Source organism: Mustela lutreola, chromosome 3, assembly GCF_030435805.1.
Source record: "Mustela lutreola isolate mMusLut2 chromosome 3, mMusLut2.pri, whole genome shotgun sequence".
Classification (NCBI taxonomy): domain Eukaryota; kingdom Metazoa; phylum Chordata; class Mammalia; order Carnivora; family Mustelidae; genus Mustela; species Mustela lutreola.
In genome coordinates this window covers 63,580,634-63,600,643 of record NC_081292.1, presented here as the reverse complement: position 1 = coordinate 63,600,643, position 20,010 = coordinate 63,580,634, and the positions used below count along the sequence as shown (strand labels likewise).

The following is a 20,010-nucleotide window of genomic DNA, read 5'->3' as shown; positions in this document are numbered from 1 at the left end:
TTCAGGGCACATACCTCCATCCCCCTTTGCCACAACAACTCCCCTTGAAGACCTTTTCCATACCGTGTCATTCATGCCTTTGACAGAGAAACAATTCTGCCTTCATTTTGGCTCTTCTATCAAAACCAAGTATCTCTGCCCAGCCTCAAAGCCATTCGCTAACTCTACCTCCTATGTTTCATCAAGAGAATTCCCCATATTCTTTTTCATCCTAGGAAATCAATGTGCTGTACTCATCCCTCAACACCCTCCCACCTCCAGAGCACCCACACTGTCCTCCCCACACTGCCACGAACACACTTCGCCCACCTTGTGTTTTTCTTCCTGCTGACCTTCCATTTGTCCGTCTTTTGTTTCAGAACTCCCATCAGGCATCCCCTTCGGTCCTCTCTAACCTTATTTGTACTGCTACTGCTCTCTCCATGCTCTTACGTGGCTTTGCAAATATCCCCAAGTGATTTCTATACGTCAGTTCTCATCTAGGTAGTTTACCGCTAAAGACTGAGGCAGCAGAGAATTTTCCATTTCTTTTGTTAATGCTACACTTGGGGGAGCAGCCCAGAGATGAAGTGGGCACTAGCTCCACGTTATTCACCAATTACAAAAATGTTGCTTGATCCCCCGAAGACAACCAGGGGGGAAAAAGCAGTTAGGAATCCTCCTCACTAAAGCCTGTTTTAGGGAGCTCTAATGAGACCCAATTAGAAACCTTCCTCCTGTTTTCATATGTTTCATGTGAACAGTAAGAGCTAATACGTGAAAAAATCAGGCTCACTGTGGCTTTTTGGACCGTTATACACTTCTCTCTGAATGCTTGCCTGGTTTGCATTACGATTTCCTTCCTTGCTGGAAAACTACATAGACTTTCTCCCTTTCTTTGGAAGAAGTGGGACCTATTGGAAATGTGAGGCTCCAGGATTCAAATGCAATAGGCTTGGCTGTGGCGCTCTGTAGTGCATTTCTTGACAAGTCCTGAAAAGACTATTGAATTCTAGCCTGTGCTTTTTTTCTGCAGTATTTGGATGTGTTTCAGCGGCAGTATTTGGCTGGATAGAGTAATCGAAGTCATTTTTTTCTCCCCCAGCAATCTTAAGTTACAATTTCATCCTTTGCAGTCAAAGTGGAATATTTTACTCTATGCAAATACTTTGGAGTGCGGTAGAATCATTGCTCTTTCATAGCAAACAATCTCCCTTTTAATACTACATGTAAACAGGTGAAAGTATAAACTGGCAGTGTTATCCGGATGGAAAAACTGGTAGGTATTTGGTGACTTAGCTAGAGGATACCAAGTTACAATGAAGATTTTTTTTTTTTTTTTTAAATTAAAGACAGGCATTTTGGAGGACCTTTTACTTAACGGGAAAAAAATGGTTTTCCTCTTTACTTTCCTATGATTAAAACATTGTAACTAATAACCTCCTCAAGGTCACAAGCTTTTTGCCTATGTGGTGGGTTGGGGTTTTGATGCCCTGTGTAACAGGCTCTTGTTCTCTGGTAATCTTCAAAAGGCTGCTGGCCTTTGAATTTGCTCCATATCTAAAATTCTAGCTTTAATTATCAGATTAGCCTGCATTTTTTTTTCTTTGTGAGTAAGGCGAGGAGAAGCTGAAATGTGTTTTATTATTCTGCAAAATGCTTGAGATGGTCGGATCCCAAATGTTTAATTCTGTTCTGGAAATGGGAGCTGTCAAATTATCGACTGCTTCAAGCCAATGGAGGGAAATTAATAAATCAGGGGAACAGAGTCACTGAGTGACATGACATCAATGGGCGTTCATGTGGTGCGCTCTGCTAAACAATGCTGGAATTGTGCCTTCCAGGGTCCCTGCAAGTCATGAACAAAACAAGAAAGATTATGGAGCATGGGGGAGCCACCTTCACCAACGCTTTTGTCACCACCCCCATGTGCTGCCCCTCCCGGTCCTCCATGCTCACCGGAAAGTATGTGCACAACCACAACGTCTACACCAACAATGAGAACTGCTCCTCACCTTCATGGCAGGCGATGCATGAACCTCGGACTTTTGCTGTATATCTTAACAACACTGGCTATAGAACAGGTAAACGTGGACTTGTTAGCCAATGAACCTCTGCTGGCACTTCTTAGATACAGGAAAATGCCTTGTGTCATGAAAATATAAAGTTCCAACAAGTGGAAGTAGTGTAGGTTTTTGGTTTTGGTTTTGGTTTTGGTTTTTTCCTCAATCGGGAGCCTCCCCATTTTTTTTTTTTTCTCTGAAGAAGGTACCAATGTGAGATCCCTTAGAAAAAAAAGTGATGCTCAGGGGGGCACATTATGAAAATGTTATATTCATCAGAGCACAAAATGGTTGGAATTTTCTAAGAGGATCCGCAACAGAACAGTTTTCACCCTCATTTACCTGCTTACCTCAAACTCCCAGATCTCAAGGGATCATGGTTCAGCTTGAGGCTTGTCTTAGGTCTCAGTAAATTCCTGCTGATTGTTTCAGTGAGAAATCAACAAAGGCTTTGAAGCTGTTTAGCATCTACTTCAAGATCTGACCACAATAGGTGATCAGAATGATTTTTTGAATTAATAAAGAACCGAATGAAGAAACCAGTAGGGTATACCTTATTGATTCATTTACTCATTCATTCCTAAAATCGAGAGAATTCGGAGTTTCTTTAGCCAATTTGTGGTTATTTTTAGGTCCCATGTGTTCCTGCCCATCTTCCATGAAGGGAAGGCATCCCCAGTACTGTATAGAGTAAGGAGAGATTTTTGGTTAGTTGGTCTTTTGAAAATTGGGGGTCTCTTTCAAGAGAAGTCATAAATGTCATGCCAGTCTTTCTAAGAAAGAAACAAGCTCCTTCTGGTAAGGTTAACCCCCAAAACCTTTGAATAAAACCTGAGAGAATTCTCAGCATGTCGATATTCTCTTGGGTTTTCTGAATGCTTCCTTTTGAAAGGCAACAAGAATGTTTATAGAAGAGTGGGAGAACAAAACTAATTTTTTTTTTCAGAGCCACCTAGACTTATAAGATTTAAAGATATTATCATTAAATCTCATTGGAAATCATTTTTAGGTCTACAGATTCTCTGCTGAAGATGAAGAAGAAAAGGGTTTCAAACAAGTGTATTCTCTTAAGTACCTTTAAAAAATGAAATGAATCTTTCCCACTGGACTTGAAAAATACGAGGCCATTTGCTTGTTTTGCATTCTGTGGGCACTTAATCCTTGTTATTTATGGATAAAAATATTGATTTTGACTATGATAGTGTTGTCATTCACAAGCATCTCAAAGTCTCCTCCCATGACTCTCAAGGGTGTTTCCTTATGCTTTGGAAAGAAACTAGGTTACTCAGAGTGCCTTATCCTAAGTGTGTTTTCTCACGTAAGTGATTTAAATTTATGGCACCTTTCATCTGAGAGCTCTAAGGCACTTTGCAAATCCATCAAACATCCCCGTAGGGTTCAGAGACAGCAAATGTACTTGGCTCTGTTTTATAACTGAGGTGGGGATTTCAAATACCGTGTGACCAACTCAGAAGCAAAATCAGAAATGTTCTCCTAAAGCCTGGTTCCTCATTGTAACCACCAAGTTATGTTTTGTTCATGAGAAGCATCATGTGAAATTGATGCCTTTCAAACTCCCAGGCTCCCTATCATTTAAAACCTAGTAGCAGATACATAGCTTGAAGGATCAGGACTCTCCCCATATCCAGAGTGATATGGACAAAGTCTTTCATAAGAAATAGAGATGCAGGATGACACAGGGAACTCTGTCAGGACTTAGAGTGGCCCACTAGGTTTTGCTAACTTGTTTCAGGGCAAATCAAGAAAAAGCAGGAAGATAAATGAGTTCTGAAGAAACTGTGTACAGCAATGGGCCCCTAGTTGACAATATTGTACTGTACTTGAAATTTGCTAAGAGGGTTGGTGTTGTCACCATATAAGAAATGAAAAAGGAACATAGTAGAGGTATGAGGTGATGGATATATTGGTTGGCTTGGCAGCAGTGAATATCTCACGATGTTTAAGTATTTCGGGCCATCAGGTTGTACACCTAAAATATATTACAGCTCTTTTAGGATTTTGTTTATTTACTTGAAAGACAGAGAGAGAGAGAGAGAGAGCACTCGCAAATGCAGGGTGAGAGAGGGACAAGTAGACTCCACACTGAGCGTGGAGCCCCACCCAGGGCTTGATCCTGTGACCCTGAGATCATGACCTGAGCAGAAACCAAGAGTCGGTCGCTTAACAGACTGAGTCACCAAGGGGCCCCAAATATATTACAATTTTTGATTGTCAGTAATACCTCAAAGAAACTAAGGAGAAAAAAGTAAGAGGGAAAAGAAGGAAATTAGTATTTGTTGCTGACCTACCATGCAGCAGGCACTTTCACGGAATTGTCTCATTGAATTCTTCCGGCTTTGCCTGTGTTATCAAAGACGAAAAGACTCAGGAGTTGTCTAGGGTCACAGGTTAACCAGTCTTGGGTTGGATTCAGCACATCTGACTCCAGAGTCTTTCCTTTTCCATCATCTTATTTCTTTATGTACGTTTCTGTCATGGCTCAAACCAAAGTTTCTTCAGGGATACGTAAAACACACCAGGATACAACATGGTAAGGACCCTGGAAAATGGAAATGAAGACCCATACCAGTAAAAGTCAAGGCAAAGCTAGGTGTACAAAGTTCCCGCTCTGGAGTTGTGCCTGGGAGGGTGCCTATGTGGAACTAAGCTTCCAGATGGCAAAAGCAAAAATCAAAATGCCATCCATTGTGAAGTTTACCAGGTCACTAAGATAAAATAAATCGGTTTCTTCTAAGAAGCATAGCATATTCTGGTACTTGTTTCAATTAGACTATGCTGTATCTACCCTACAAGGGATCATAAGACAAAAGATAAAACAGAGTGAATTTAGTTCGAGTTCCTTATTTTCAGGTGAGCAAATTTATGCCAAGATCAAAAGTAACACATCCGATGTTCTAATCCAGGGAGCGGGTGTCAAGACCTTGGTCTTCACGGTTCTTGCCAGTGTGCTACCCTGCCTGTATGGGTGGGGTCTCAAATGACACTGCACACCATAAGGCTGTCCCAGTGACAATTGTCAGGCTCTTTGTGAAGCCCCGTTGTCTTCTCTCAGGGTAGAAGACTTGCTCCCGGAAACCTAGTCTGATTCTGAGGCCAACCTTCTTTCTGCCCAGGGGTCTAGACACTTAGTAATAATTGGACTTATAGTGAGTCATCGTAGAGAGGAAAAGGAATTCTTTAAAGGAAACAAGGACTTTTCCGAATAGTTAGAAATAGAAAAAGGATGATCTTCACAGAAGAAAATTAATGTTGATGTGCCCCTTAATGAATCAGACAAAAGTACAAATTGGAAGACGAAAATGGCAGTGATAGAGATCTATACAATTTAAATTTATCTTTGATAGGAAAATATTGAAGAATCTCAGGTGATTAGGAAGCAAAGATGCCTTCTTAACAGTTTATTGATCTAGCCAGGGATAGAGACCCATTCGAAAATACACAAATAAGAACATCAGGATGACAGGCATCTTAAGAAGTCAAGAGAATGAGTGAAGGGATATTAAACCAACATAATTATTTATAATCTACTAACCTAGAGGAGGAAAAGCTGATATATAAAGATTTTATTGTTTTTCTAATAATGAATACATTATCTGGAATGTTTAGCTGAGAACCCAAGAAAAATAATGTAAGAAATTGAAATATGTATCATACATAAATATTCATCGAGAGAAAAGCACAACGTAGTAATCAGTTTTATGAAGAATAACTCCAAGAAGACAAATTACTAAGAGACGGGTTTTTGGGAGGCATCCAGAATACATGGATTTCAATGGACTGAATTGATCCAATATTATATTTACCAGCGTATGACATGATTTTTTTCTTTCTCAGAACTGAGGCATATTTTTGGACTGGCTATAGCCTGAATTTTTTCTAACTTTACTCATGGAAAATATGACTCTCCAACAGCTTAAATGTTCAAAAGGGGAAAATATAGCAACATGTCTATTGCATTTTATGTTCAGACAAGTGAAGTGGGAATGATACTGGATTATCTATCATAAAAATGAATATCCTACCTGACTGTCCGCTCAGAAAAAACAAAACAAAACTTAGTGTGAATTTCTTGTGAGACTTGAATGTAAAACCTGGATAGAATTGAATGTAAAACCTGGCATTAGTTTTAAGGTAAAAGTAACAATCCACGTTTGCGAGATAACAACAAATGTCAGAAAAATCCCTAAATCAAGACTGAGGAGAGCTAGAGCTACATCCCATCTCTGCCTTTAGTTTGTTTAGAGAACTTGCATAGGCTAGTTTTCCAACTCATATATGTAATACAGAAATTAAATTAGGATGATTCTTAGTGTTTTTTCCTGTCCAAAATTATACTGTAGTTTTATTATAATCCCTATAATTTTTATATTGATTCATTTAAAGATTGTAGTGTTCAAGTTACAGTCAGAACAGATGATACATAAAATCACATGTGAATTAAATTTTAGTCATACTCATTTGACTTCATATCATTTGGGGAGAAAGGGCTATATTTAATGGAGAACTGCAATAAATTCTTTTGAAAAAAAATCCCTTTGCAACAAAATAATTTGGACAAAGGAAGTTTCTGATTTCACATCTTTTTAGTTTGTGAAATTTATTTATGTTACTTACAGCATATATATTTTATTTGTTGTCCAATATGGGATTTTTTAAAAATGTAGAGATGACCTAAAATAAGACACACTAATATTCTAATTTTAGTGAATAATGGCATTACAGATTTTTGATAGTAACATGAGGTGGAGCAAACATTTTTTGAACTACACATGCCTGGAATTACACTAAATGCTGGGATATAAAAAGATATAAAGTAAGAGCCCTGTCTTCATTAGACTTACAGTCCAGTTGGGGAATTACAGTTTTAACTTGGTTCAAAATCATGTGTGTTTTTAGTTTGTCAGTTACTACCAGTAAAATCCTGTGACCCCAAGCCTATCAATGACATGGAATAAAAGCTCAATTAGTGTATCGTTTGTTATGTTATGTAAGATTTAACTTCTCCACAGCATCAGACAACTTTTGTGTAGTTCCTATTGCTGACTGAGAGGTCTTTGCTTCAAAAAAGTTGAAGGGGAATTTTTAAAGTATTATGTAACAGATAGTCTTGGACAGAAGTAGCATGACATAAAGTCAACACTAATTATAATCAGGTCTTTGTGATCTTTCACCCTGTCACCTGACCTCCCTACCACCTTCTCAAATAGCCGTGAAGGGAAGTGTTTAATGGTGTCTCAGAGAAGAACACGATACAGGACAGGTAGATGGTGTGTTCGGGATATACTCCCATAGTAGTAAATTGACTGAATTGCCAATGCCAAAGTATAAGAAAAACCTCATACTATACGTAATGCAATAGCATTATGGGCAAGAAAAGAAAATTCACCTTAGGGAGGGAGAAAGAGATTCAATACATCTGGAGGAAAATAATTAGAAGCCCAGATAATCAATTGCAGAGCGCTGACAGGAAGCGTAATGTTGAAAGAGGCCAGGGGTGATTACAAATGAGTCTCAGTGTTATGAGGCAACAAGAAAGGCCAGAGTAACTTGAAGCCCATGGCACCAGGGGTGCCGTGTGGTGACGCACGAGGTCCTGGTCTCTCTTGGAACAAGTGTGATGGGTGAGGGCACATCTGGAATCCTGAGTACATATTTTACACTCCATTAGCTCAAAGACACCGAAAACCTGGAGGGAGTTCTGAAGTCTGTAACAGGGACTATAAAGAGACTTGAAGGGATAGTTTATAAGGGGAGGATGAAGGGAGGGGTGATAGCCATGGCAATAGGTAGAAAGCAGAGGTAACTAACTCAACAAGGACAACCATGAGGGAAGGGCAGGAATGACCTGTCATGGCTGCCCCCAGTGGAAAAAAGAAAAAAGAAAAAAAAAAAAACAGAGAACAAAATGAATGAAGCCAGAAAAAAATCTACAAACTAATGAAGCAGGAAAATGTAAGCCAAATGGGAACCTGTTGCCACAAAATAAGTCTGATTGGGCAGGAAAAAGATGTAGAAATGTTTTCAAGCACACAAGTGCAGAACTCGGACAAGATTTCCTCATAGCACAGGGTGGTAAAGGACTTTGAGTCAGGACTCAGGGATGGGAGGACCATAGTAACGGAGCTGCTAATAAGAATACGAGCAGAAGTGGCATTTAATATGCCCTTGTTAGGTGCCAGGCGCTGTTTGAAGCGCTTTACATATGTTTTAATTCACTGGATTCTCACAGCAACTGTTCTTACGATGATCCTCATGGTCTTACAGATGGGAGAACTGGAGGTGAAGAGAGGCCAAGTGACTTGCCTGTAGACAGACAGCTGGCAAATAGCATGGCCAGGATTTAAACCCAGGCAGGCCAACTCCAGGGTTTATACTCCAAACCCCTGTACGCTTCTACTTCTTTTAAGAGAAAAGGAGAGAAAAGGAGGGGCGCCAGGGAGGGGGACCCTGGAGATGAGGAGCAGGCCAGAGGACAGAGCTGGGCTCGAGCTTATTGAGTGAAAAGTTCCTGGAAATAGTCCCCACTGAGGTTATGTTGGTTGGGTGTGGCCCTCATCTGCTCCCTCTGACTGGAAGTCATTATTGCCTTTCGTCAGAAAGGAAAATCATCTCGTGGTTCTCTGTGAAAAGGTGGTTGGTCTCTGCAGACGAGAAACCCTCATTAGAATTCCTACTGCGCGTAGTCAGCTCAGAAGGAAATCCTGAGTCCTATCTGACCTGAGATCCTGTATGCTTTGTCCCACACCCATCGATCGGCTCCAGGGCCTGGCTGGGTAACCAGGCAGTGGGCGTTAAGCCAAATGACTGCTTGATGGATATACTCATTTGCAGACTCAACATGTAAGCATTCATTCAACAAATAAACACTGCTATGTTTCTCGATTTGAGTTAGCTCTTCAAAGAAAATTAATCACAAATGGCAGCTCCAGCCACTTTTGATTCCAGTGAAAACATCAGTCTAGAACTTGTGGAATCCCTGGAATACACAGAGGTCCATGAACCTCAGTGCGACAAACAAAAGCTATGAAACCCCCTATGCTATGTGCAAGGATGGGGAGCAGGGAGAGTACAGAGATGAGGCAAAGACAATGTTTGCACTCAAAGCCTTACAGACTAAGGGGGATTACCTTACATACGAGCATGACTGTAGCACAAGGAGGGAAGGGAAGATGCCCTGTGAACCAAAGAGACAAATCGCTGTGGGGACTGGGCAAAGACTGGGATTAGAATGTCACCTGGTCTAGCCCTGATACAAAGCGGGGAGATGAGGGAACTAGCACTGGCAAAGGCAGAGAGGTGAAAACCAGAGCAAACAGAGAAAATGCCTTCTTCAGAGAGAGGGACAGATAACCAAGAAATGTGGGCTGGGGTTGGAAATGGAAAGAAAGGGATTTTGTCCTTGCATGGCATGCTATCAAATTAAACTTGATTCTATCAAGTGAAACTTGAGGTGGGGGGGTCCGTCCACGATTGTGACAACGGGTGATGTCCCCAGAGTCAGTCTTCAGGAAGGTGGTATTAAGAGTAGAAAGGTCCGGAAGGCTGGCTAGGGGAGCTGGCAGGAGACTAAGAGTATTCATGAAGGGTGACGAGTCATTGGAGAAAGAGGGGCAGGTTCAAGAGCTGTTATCCGCATAGAAACTTCAGGTGGTGGCTTCCTCGTAGCAAGGGGGCCAAAGGAGCAGGTGAACCGGGGAAGGCCCTGGGGTGCCATGTCTGGTCAACCAGGAAGACGATTATGACTCTTGGAGAAGAAAAGAGTATCTGAGGAGAGAAGTAAACTGGGAAGGGAAAAGGATTCATTCCATTCTGGACGATTCTATGAAGAGTAAGGAAAACACTCAGCTGCGGGTATCCTACAGGCAGCTGTGTGTCAGGATGAAAGCGAGCTAGCTAGCCCATCAAGACACAGATATGACGTGTCGTGGACGAGACTGAGATTCAGAAAGGCATGCTTGAAAAGCGATACCAGTAAATTGCCTGATTCAGGGATCTGTTTTCTTCTTCCCTGGCTCGTCATCCAGGAACTACCTTACTTACTTCATGTGTGTAAGTGGAGGTGCCTGAAGCCTGCTTAGTGAAGATGCACAGTGGCTTTGACACGGAAGGCATCTGGCTAGCCAGAGTTTCTCCCTAAAATGAAAGATGGCGGCCTTGATTAAAAATCAGAAAAATTAAAGCTTGCCTGCATGTGTGTATTACATACACACGTATGCGCAGGTCTAAGCATGTGTGTACACAACGCACAAACATACCCCATATATATATTTTATATATAGATCCTCTTTGGATATATATATATAAAAATTCCTCTACTCCTTCTTACTTAAGGGGAAGGCTATGTTTATGGCTACTACAGTGACCAAACATGTAGGTTACCCAGAACAGGGCTTGTTTATGCCTGCCTTCCTGGTGGAATTACAACTATTAGGAATAGTACCCTCTTTGTCTTATGGACTGATTGGGTCCTGCAGTTTTGAGGGCTGGTTGGTTCTTAAAGAACCCTTTCAGAACAGCGTATGGGCTATAACAGTCTCTGCTTTCCCCACAAATGGAAATGTGTGTGTGTTTATACCAAACCTAAAAAAAACCGGTCACAGCTGCTTGGAAGTAGGCTTTATCTCAGGATCCTGCATGTAAATGTGAGAATACCTTAACAATGGATCCCAGTTTGGTTTTTCTGTAACGGCCGAGTTTGAGCTACGCTGCTGCGGTATTAGAGTAATTTTTGAATGTCATCTTGAAATAGAAATGTGGATTTTAAGTACTAAGGCAAGGGTATAGGAGAAACACTTCTTAAACATATGCAATGTATTTTCTCTGTAAGAATCCTAAATGTTGACGCATTACCTATAATCGAAGTGGCTAATGACTTTTCAGCAAGGTGATTTGGTCAAACCTTAGCCACAAACTTGGGTATACTCCACAATGCTTTCCTGCACTTGTGAAGCTCTCTTGTCTAACCTGAATTAATGTCCGTGGTGATAATGTGGTGTATGCAGTGTGATTAAAGTAAGTGAACATATTTTAAAAAAAGAAAGAAAAAAGAAAAAAAGGGGGGGGGAAACAGTAATGGTACCCTCTTTCATTTTTGTCTCCCCTTCTGATAGTTATAAGGCATTTGACTTCAAAATCTAACACATTTTGCTCCTGAAACCCCAACCTTTCCTACTTACTCCCTCCTCATTGTTCCTCTCTTCTCATCATCTGTGGTAGAGGACCACATCCAAATCCAAAGTTTCCCTCTGACAGAACCATAAGTTCTGTTGCCCAGTGGCCTTCCTTGGGAGTGGCATGCCAAAGTTAGAAATGTGAAGTCCTTCCAGGGGCCTCGTCAATGAGCAGTAGAGAGTCAGTGTCCCACATACTTCTGTGCAACTATGATTCTATGAAAGTTAGTCATCTGTGCAGTACTTCTGTGTCACCAGAATCCTTCATTATCAAGAATAGATATACACGTTTATAAAAGACACATAATGTGAGTACCAATGCCATAAAATGTGTATGACATAGAAACCCTCACCATGTGCCTAAGAAATGGAGTTTACCATGGTTCCGTGACTTGGAAAATTTGTACTCTGGATATGCAAACACAAAGACAAGCTTTTCTATACTGTTTTCATAATTTGTAACTCACAAATAGTAAGTTAGAAAACTTACTTTCTCACCAAGACTGAATTTTCAGTCCCCCAGTATTTGCCCAGAGACAGCACTCCACATTGCCACTGGCTACTTCTCTGACTGTTAAATCAACTTAACAAAAGGGTACATTCTGCTTTCATCCCAGCAGACCCACAAGAAATGGATGCACCCTGAGTACCATGATCATTATGGTGATTTTATTGCACTGTAATCTGTGTATGTGGGTGCTATGCTTTTTTATTCAAAAGGGAAATGTACGTCTGTCACTTTGCCAAAGAATCAGAGTATTACACTATTATTTCGGCATTCATTGTAAACAAGGTTTACTTTGGTTTTATTCTTTTTCAAATCCTAATTTCATACTTATGCATTTATGCATTTATTTGTGATTAATCATTTCATATGAGAAAATAATCCTTTTTTTTTTCCCTTTGCAGCCTTTTTTGGAAAATACCTCAATGAATATAATGGCAGCTACATCCCTCCTGGGTGGCGAGAATGGCTTGGATTAATCAAGAATTCTCGTTTCTATAATTACACTGTTTGTCGCAATGGCATCAAAGAAAAGCATGGATTTGATTATGCAAAGGTAATTTTCAGGCACTTTTACACTGCATCAATTTACTGTGTGCATAATGGGGAAAAGCCATTTTCAGTGAGTTAACTTATCCGCGAGATTGGCTTTCTATGTTCTCACAATGTTAGAATGAGAAATTTTAAGGTAATTTTAAACTCCAGGCAAGAAAAAGACTTTCAAGGAACACTGACTTTGAATAGTGATTCTTTTTTCCCTCATTAGGATGAAAGGCAATCAGCCTTTGATGAAGTATCATCAAGAAAATCATAGACGCCTCCACTCGGTCTCGTGATATTGTTTTATTTTTCTGCTCCCTAGAGGATTTGTCCACATAACCCAGTGTTCTTGTGCCATTTTGCTTTTCACTGGCGTGAAAGTGCATTTCATCTGTGGCTTCAGGTTTAGAGCAGACAAGCACAATAATCGAAGGTCAGGAAACCACATTCTTTGCTTTTTCTCCTGTCTGACCAAGCATTGATATGTGACAAGGACACCTGCCCCATGGCAGCGAGAGTCCACAGCTCTGGGGCCATCAACCCTCAGATTTCCAGATCTGTTCACAGAAACTGAAATCAACACGTCCCTCCGTATCTCTAACAAATGCATCCCAGATTAGACTTTTTAAAATTCACAAAGGTTTTGTGATTGCCAACCAAAAATAAAACAATTTTCAGACGACAAGAGTGAAGGGGAAAATATCTTCGAATTTAGCCCACTAATTAGCTTAAAATATCCTCTTCTCTTCTAGCCATGCCCAGCTCTTCCTCACTTTTCTAAAAGAAGCCGGCAATCTGCTCTATCTAGAGTAGATCACTACGAAAGAGCCATTGGTGAAAATCGGAGAGAAGGAGCTTGATTTAATTTTAGCATGGTGCTGGCTTTATGCTTGGCCTGATTTGAGTGGTGGGGGGGGACTTGGTGGGAGATAAGGTGTAAGTCTGGCTCTTCCGTCCCCTTCAGAAAACAATGAATGCAAATGAATTCACAAACATTGCTAATAAGATTCCAGACTCATCAAAGTCGAGAGCTGGCGGGGACCTTGGAGGCAGATTTGAGCAATGTCCTACAAAGTGCGCTAATTGTCACTGCCATCATTTTTTATCTGTAGGGATGCTTTCATGCTCCTTGTTCAAGCTATTAACCTTTCTTTCCCTGTTGTCCTAAGGAGAGCAAAGTAATCAAGATTCCCTCCAAAGACTAAAATTAGCGTAACTTGCCCATTATCACAGCTGATTAAGTGTCAAAGACAACTGTGTCCGAAAAGAATATATGGCCTTTTTTTTAGTGAGAAAAAGGAATGAAACAGACACTCCCATGGAAGAAGGTGATGGCCTGTGGAGTTGTCCTCACAATGACATGTGACACAGATTTCCTCCCTTGGGCATGGCTTTGGCAGCTGTGCTGGTCCTTGAATCTACATGTGATTAGTCATGCCTGGGAGCCTCTGAACTGTGAATGCTGTCTGGGCACTTTCTGAATAAACTTTGCAGTGGAGCTCCAGGCCAGCAGTACCCACTTAGAGGAAGCAGGTGGTTTAAGTTTTCATCGTTCCTTTTCATTCCATTTCTTCCTTCCCCCTTATGGAGTTGCATCCGTCCCTCGGATGGCAGCTCAAGTCATTTTATTAGCCAGTCAGGCTCAAATCCCAGCAGCTGTATCATTTTAGTTGTGCAATTAACAGTATAGTCTGCAGGAAATCAAATGCTCCCCATATTTACTGTTTCAAGTGAATTAATTGATAAAATACTGCCGCTTTTCCCTGTGCACCCAAATTTGAGCTATGGCTTTCATTTAGCAATTACTGTATAATTCCCACAGGTGAATTTTGAATTTAAAGAAAAGACCTTTCCTTTTGTTTGTGTGTGTGCAAACGTGCGCATGTGTGTGGGTGGGGGCGTGTTCTGCAACTGTGAATTTGTAGTGGGCGTGGGTGTTTCCTGCCCTTGAAGTAATTAAATTTTTTGTCAAAGAATTACATCAATGAAATCTGAGAATGAAATATGTATCCGGTGTTTCATGGGCTCTAGCATTTGGATTGCCAGATCTGATCATTATCTTGGGCAAACAGGACTGACTGGACTCTTTTTCTTTCCTAATTGCTAAGTCGTGCCCTTACTTAAAATAAAATTTTTGCGTGTTACCAAGCTAGCCACCCTAGAAAGTAACTGGCAACTGATTTCGTCCATTTGGGAAGATATCACCTTCCTTCCCGCTTGAGGCCTCGTGCCTTCATTGAGTGAGACGCTTCTGAAGAAAGCAGTATGCAAATGCCATCTGATGAATGTCACCTTTTGTAATTTTTGTTTTGTGTCAAATGTATGTTTCAGGACTACTTCACAGACTTAATCACTAACGAGAGCATTAATTACTTCAAAATGTCTAAGAGAATGTATCCCCATAGGCCCATTATGATGGTGATCAGCCACGCTGCGCCCCACGGCCCCGAGGACTCGGCCCCACAGTTCTCAAAACTGTACCCCAATGCTTCCCAACACATGTGAGTAATAACATCAGTTCTGGGACCTGCTGAACACGGGCCTTTTCTTTGCTCCCCACCTCCCACCTCCCATCTCTCCCTCACCCCATTTCCTTCCTTGCCCCGTCTCCCGAGGCAGGAACATCAACCAGTTCCTGCCAAGAGGCCACGGGGCAGGCTGGCCATGGGGCCTGGCATAAGGACCAGGTCTCATGGCATGATTAGGAGTCACAGTATGTCCAAACTTTGTTAAGTAGCTAAATGGAAAGGATGAGAAGCACTTACGGTGAATGGGGGAAATTTGTATCAGGTGTTCCCTTCCGCTGTCTTAAATAATATCCCTGAGCATGATCTCATAAAAATAACCATCCAAGGGTATGCTCCTTGTAGCGGCAGAGTGGCGCCCCCTGGTCTCTGGTGGTAGAAACACGGGTCTGTCTTCCAGGAGAATACGGGGGTCAGCTTTGCTGCAGATGTGCAATTAGGACTCCTGCAGAAAGCAGCTTGCGCAGGCTTGCCCGAGAGGCCTTCTTAGGTCACGGCTTTAAAATAACCTGATGTTTTCCTTTTGAGAGGCAGGAACTTTGGTAAGGAGGGGAGGGGAGGCCCAGAAGAGGGGTTGGGGTGAGGAGGGAGTGAGGCAGAGAGCCCTGTTAGGCTGGTAACTCCCCCTAGCCAAGAATGAAAAAGTCCGGATGCTTTGGCAGCAAAGAACATGATTTTGTTTTTTACTCCCTGGACCCACTTCCTTCCCGTCCGTTGTAGTAACTTACAGCCTTCCTGACAGAGCGCTTGGCTCTATGTCTACGGAAGGATCCGCCATCAGGAAAGTAGGGACCAGGGAACTGGTATGTTTCCTTCATCACTAAACCTCCAAAATTGGTTCTTGCTCTGCTTATGCTGAAGTAGCATCTCTTCTCACCCACACTGATTTCCCAGCCACAATCCTAGACAGAAAGAAAATTGAGTAAATGTATTTATGGAAAGAGGGACATACTGAAGGCACTGTTATTGCTGGTCACTATATATCCCTGAAGAATCCTCCCTTATATGCTTATTTTTTTATCTTATAACTAGTAAACTCATGGCTTTGGGCCAGTGGTATTCAGGTCGTCTCTGCCATATCAAGTGATTTAGAAAGAAGGAAGGAGGTCAGAGCTGACTGAGGACAGGAACTAACAGTAAATATAAAACCAGGACAGACACCCTGCTGAAATGCCCAGTCAGGATGGAAGGATGGAAGCATCTCAACATGAACTATTGTCAACAAAGAAAGCTGGTTCCCCCTGCGCCTGGGGAATGTGGTCTGGGTGAGCCGCTGTGTTTCGGAAAGAACGCTGTGGATGGATATACAAACCTCTAGAAGGTCTACCTACATATAACCATGCAACAAAAGTCATGAGCAAACCCCACAAATGGCGAGGGGCTCTCCATTCTAGATCACTTACAGATAGGCAACCTGCTGGTTCAGTGAAAGAGAAAGGTCTTTGTAGTTTTCTTCCCGGCCCTGGGACCCAACTTTCTCTTTCCTTTTTGAATCAGAAAATCATTCTGTGTCAGTTTTCTTGTTACACTGGCAGATGCTCAGCCTAGGGAGGCTTGCTACAACTATAACCCTTACCGGTATTTTTGTGAGGTTGAGGAGAGGGCATTGACAAAATGTGTTTTTTTTATGGCTCCTTAGAAGTCAACCGGCTTTGAAGCTTCTGGGCAAGGTCTTGAGCCTACAGAAAAATCAGCCACAGGTCAAAAGGTTCTGAGAGCCAGTGGCATGCACGGACAATTATAGGAGGAGAGGAATCTGCAGACTTCCCTGGGCCTTCATCATCATTGAACAACAGCATCTCCGAGCCCAGCAATTACAAATTCTATTTGATTCCACAATATTTATAAGTGGTGCTCTCCAGTACCGCTGGGATGTAGGCACGAGGAAGACACAGTTGCTTACAACCAGAAACCAGGGAACAAAGACAGGCATGGGCCTCTTGGGGCCAAATCCAGCTTGCCACCAGCTTTTGTTAATAAAACTTTATTGACATATAGTCACATTCATTCGTTTTTGTGTTATCTGTGGCTGCTTTCACAATTCAACTGCAGAGTAGTTGTAGCAAATACATTATGGCCTTCAATGCCCCCAGTATTTGCTCTCTGACCCTTTACAGGATGAGTTTGCCCCCAGCCCCTACTCTGGGGGGAGGATGGGCAAGTGTCCAAACAGCCGTAGCACCAGTCAGAACAGAAGGCATAAGTACTAGGACAGGCCTTCAAGGGGCTATGGAAGTTTGGAGGAAGAGGCGTTCTCAACACCGGAAAAGTCATGGACCCAGCCGACATTCAGAGCAGGCCTCAAAGAATGGGTACGATTTCTGCAGCTGATCCTACAGACTGGCTCGATGATTTCAGGAAGAAAATGCAGCGTGGACAAGTGGCCGCCACGTTATGTGAGACGATCTAAGAAGTGACCTAGGAAAATGGAGCACAAGGAAGGCAAGAAGGGATAAAGCCAGAAAGGGAAACTAGCAGAATTTTGAGGACCTGAATGAATTTATACGTGACCTTAAGCAGAGTCACCGGAGGTCATTTGGTTGGGTAGTGACAGAATAAGTGACTCGGTCATTTTCTCGTGAAAATTGCTTCGGTTATTTCTTTTGAGTTCCCGTGAACTACCTGTGTGGCTTACTAGTGACTATAAAAGAAATCTTCACTTGGCAGAGTGAAAGTATTTAGGCCTTTGAGACAAATAAGCATGATGGGTTCTTTTTTCATGTCTTCTCACTACAAAGCCTGTGGGCATTCTTTTTTTAACGTCTAGGAAACCCCATCATCTCATCTGTTAAATGGGGATAATACTAGCACTTTGACATGATATCATGAACACAAACTGAGACAGGAAGTCCCCCCAGAGGGCCTGGGACACAGAAGCCACTTTTATGGACGCTGATCCTTATTGATCTTTTCCATTCAGAGGAACCACAAAAATCTGCTTTCTTGAGGCCCTCTTTCCTGACCCACAAAAAGTGCAATTTCATTTGGTTCAACTTCACGTTCAGGAGAAGCAGCTGAAGAAATGACAAGTTGATAGGTGTCCATTGTGATGTGACAAAGCTCTTGACAAGCTAAGACTCACACTGGGACGAGTCCCTCGCACCCGGCCGCTCTAAACACCCAGGCAATACAAACACCCATCTGGTCTGTGTTATCTTTTCCTGCTGCAAAATGGGTGCTGCGAACAAGTGCCAGTGAGGAGAACATCCTCAGCGCTAGAAAATGAAAATCTATGCAGTTGGCTAGGTGACTCAGCCTCTGTTTGCTGCTAAGCCTTGGGCTTTGGTGTCCCCGGCGTGGAGAGAGGTGCTGCGGCTCCCTCAGGCCTCCAAAGGCCTGAGTTAGCTGAGTCCTCGTTGCCCAGGCCTCCCTGGCTGCCGCTCACTGGAGGAGGGGGCCAGCGAGAGTCCGTGTGCGGCTCTTGTCACCGTGAGTGACTGCACAGGTCCACAGTTCAGTCTGTAGACAAAAGGAGTGAGACAGATGAAGACAGGCGGCTAATTGTGGAGCATGGAGCCCCTGAATGGCAGGTTTCCTTAGCAAAAACATTCGCCACACACTCGAGCATACTTTGCAGACATGTTTGGCAAGCCCTCTGCAAACAGGAAAAGCTGTAGACACTCCCCTGTTGGGAGAAGCAAGTCATGTGGACGCGTTCCCGGCGGTGGCCTTCCTTGGTGGTCACGCAGTATCCAGGTGCCTTTCGTGTGGTCGTCATCTGGCCCCCTCCAACCGGAGTGAATGCGTCGTGTTTCCACGGTACTTTCCACTCCCAACAAAGGAAGGAAGCCGGGCCAACACTGGCTTGCTGGCTTTACACTTCAAGGCTGAAGGTTTTGCCAACCAACTAAGTACGAGGACAGATATGGACCCTTGGTGACAGGAGGCACTGCTTAATCAGAAGCGGTTCAGCTGTTCTAGGCCTCGGTGATACCTGAGGGAGTCTCCGTCATAAGATCACACATGATAATCCTTATCCTAAAGCTCTTCCCTGTGGCAAAGACCCTACTGTCCTTTTCTGTAAATTACCTCCCAGGATCCTCCTAGGACTGCTATACCCTCGCTCTTTCTGTGACACAGCTTTTGTCTCCTGGCCGCCATGACGTGATAATGTGCAGTAGTGACAGGGAAGGAGATTCTATTTACCTACCCTAGGATTCTGGGGGAAGCTAAGAGACTCCCTCAGCACTTTCCTACCAACCATCTTCCTATCAACTGAAATTTTTTTATTATTCCATTTCACCAGTTCTTTCTCCCTGTCCCTGGAAATGTGTCTGATTGTGCGTATGAACACACCAACACCGGTTCAAGTGAAATCTAAACTCTTGGTAGAATGATCCAGCTCCTCTAACTTGCAAGAATTGGTCTAAAAAGCGCAGTTTGGGGGATGACAAAGTGTGCTAAAGGGACAACAACCTCTGCATAAGCCTCAGAACAAAGTTTTTAAAGCACCTCTGTTGTCCGAAATGGGAAAGAAATGTTTTCCCTTAGAGGAATTTGCACATCTTCACTTCATTGCTTCCACAGATCCATAAAAGAAAATGCTTTTGAAGATGAGAGAATTTTAAATTCTCTGTAAGAATCTTTAATCTGGGCAGAACTCATCGCTCCCTCCCTGTGTTCCCACTTTGTTCTTCTCTCTGTCATTGACTGCATATCCCATGGCACTGGCTGTTTACCCAGACCCTTGAAGTCAAACTGCACACCTCCAGGGGGCAGCATTCACACAAGATACGGTGTGAATGAGGCCCTGGAGTTAGGCAAGATAGCTCTTGCCAGAAGGCAGGGCCAAGTTTTACCTCTCTGCTTCCGGTGTCTGGAGAACATGTCTCCTTCCCCATCCCTTGCCAGATATTTTTTTTGTTTAGCAAATGAATGAGCGTGTTAATCCCAGGTGACATTAAAACGTACTTTGATAGCATAAAAATATCTAAGCAGTTGGTTTTATGAATTAAAGGACACCTAGAAATCATCGAATGCCGTAACATTTTAGGTTAAAAAATGAAGGCCCAAACTCTATTTCAAAAAAATAAAAGACCCAAATGGCTCTGCCCAAGTCACATAAGTAGACAGGGACAAAGCTGGAGCTAAACCTCTGATCTCTTGCCCCCAGGTGACCTTTGTACTTCCCCTGCTTTGCTCAGCCCTCGTCACAGTTACAGTTAATATTAGAAGTGGCTCCCGTGTGTGGGTTTGCACAATTCTGT

The 20,010-nt window shown here is 42.6% G+C and overlaps 1 protein-coding gene across 6 annotated transcripts in view; it reads left to right on the top strand.

Moving 5' to 3' along the window:
* The window catches only part of SULF1 (sulfatase 1), a 175,323-nt gene that overhangs the window by 105,464 nt on the left and 49,849 nt on the right, over nucleotides 1-20,010 (top strand). For 5 of the 6 annotated variants that reach the window (XM_059166264.1, XM_059166261.1, XM_059166260.1 and 2 more), the window contains 3 exons: nucleotides 1,824-2,063; nucleotides 12,143-12,294; nucleotides 14,610-14,779. In XM_059166264.1, coding sequence (XP_059022247.1) covers nucleotides 1,824-2,063; nucleotides 12,143-12,294; nucleotides 14,610-14,779 — 562 coding nt within the window. Of the gene's footprint in view, nucleotides 1-1,823; nucleotides 2,064-12,142; nucleotides 12,295-14,609; nucleotides 14,780-20,010 lie in introns of those variants that run through there. The other variant, XM_059166263.1, reaches the window with a different exon arrangement.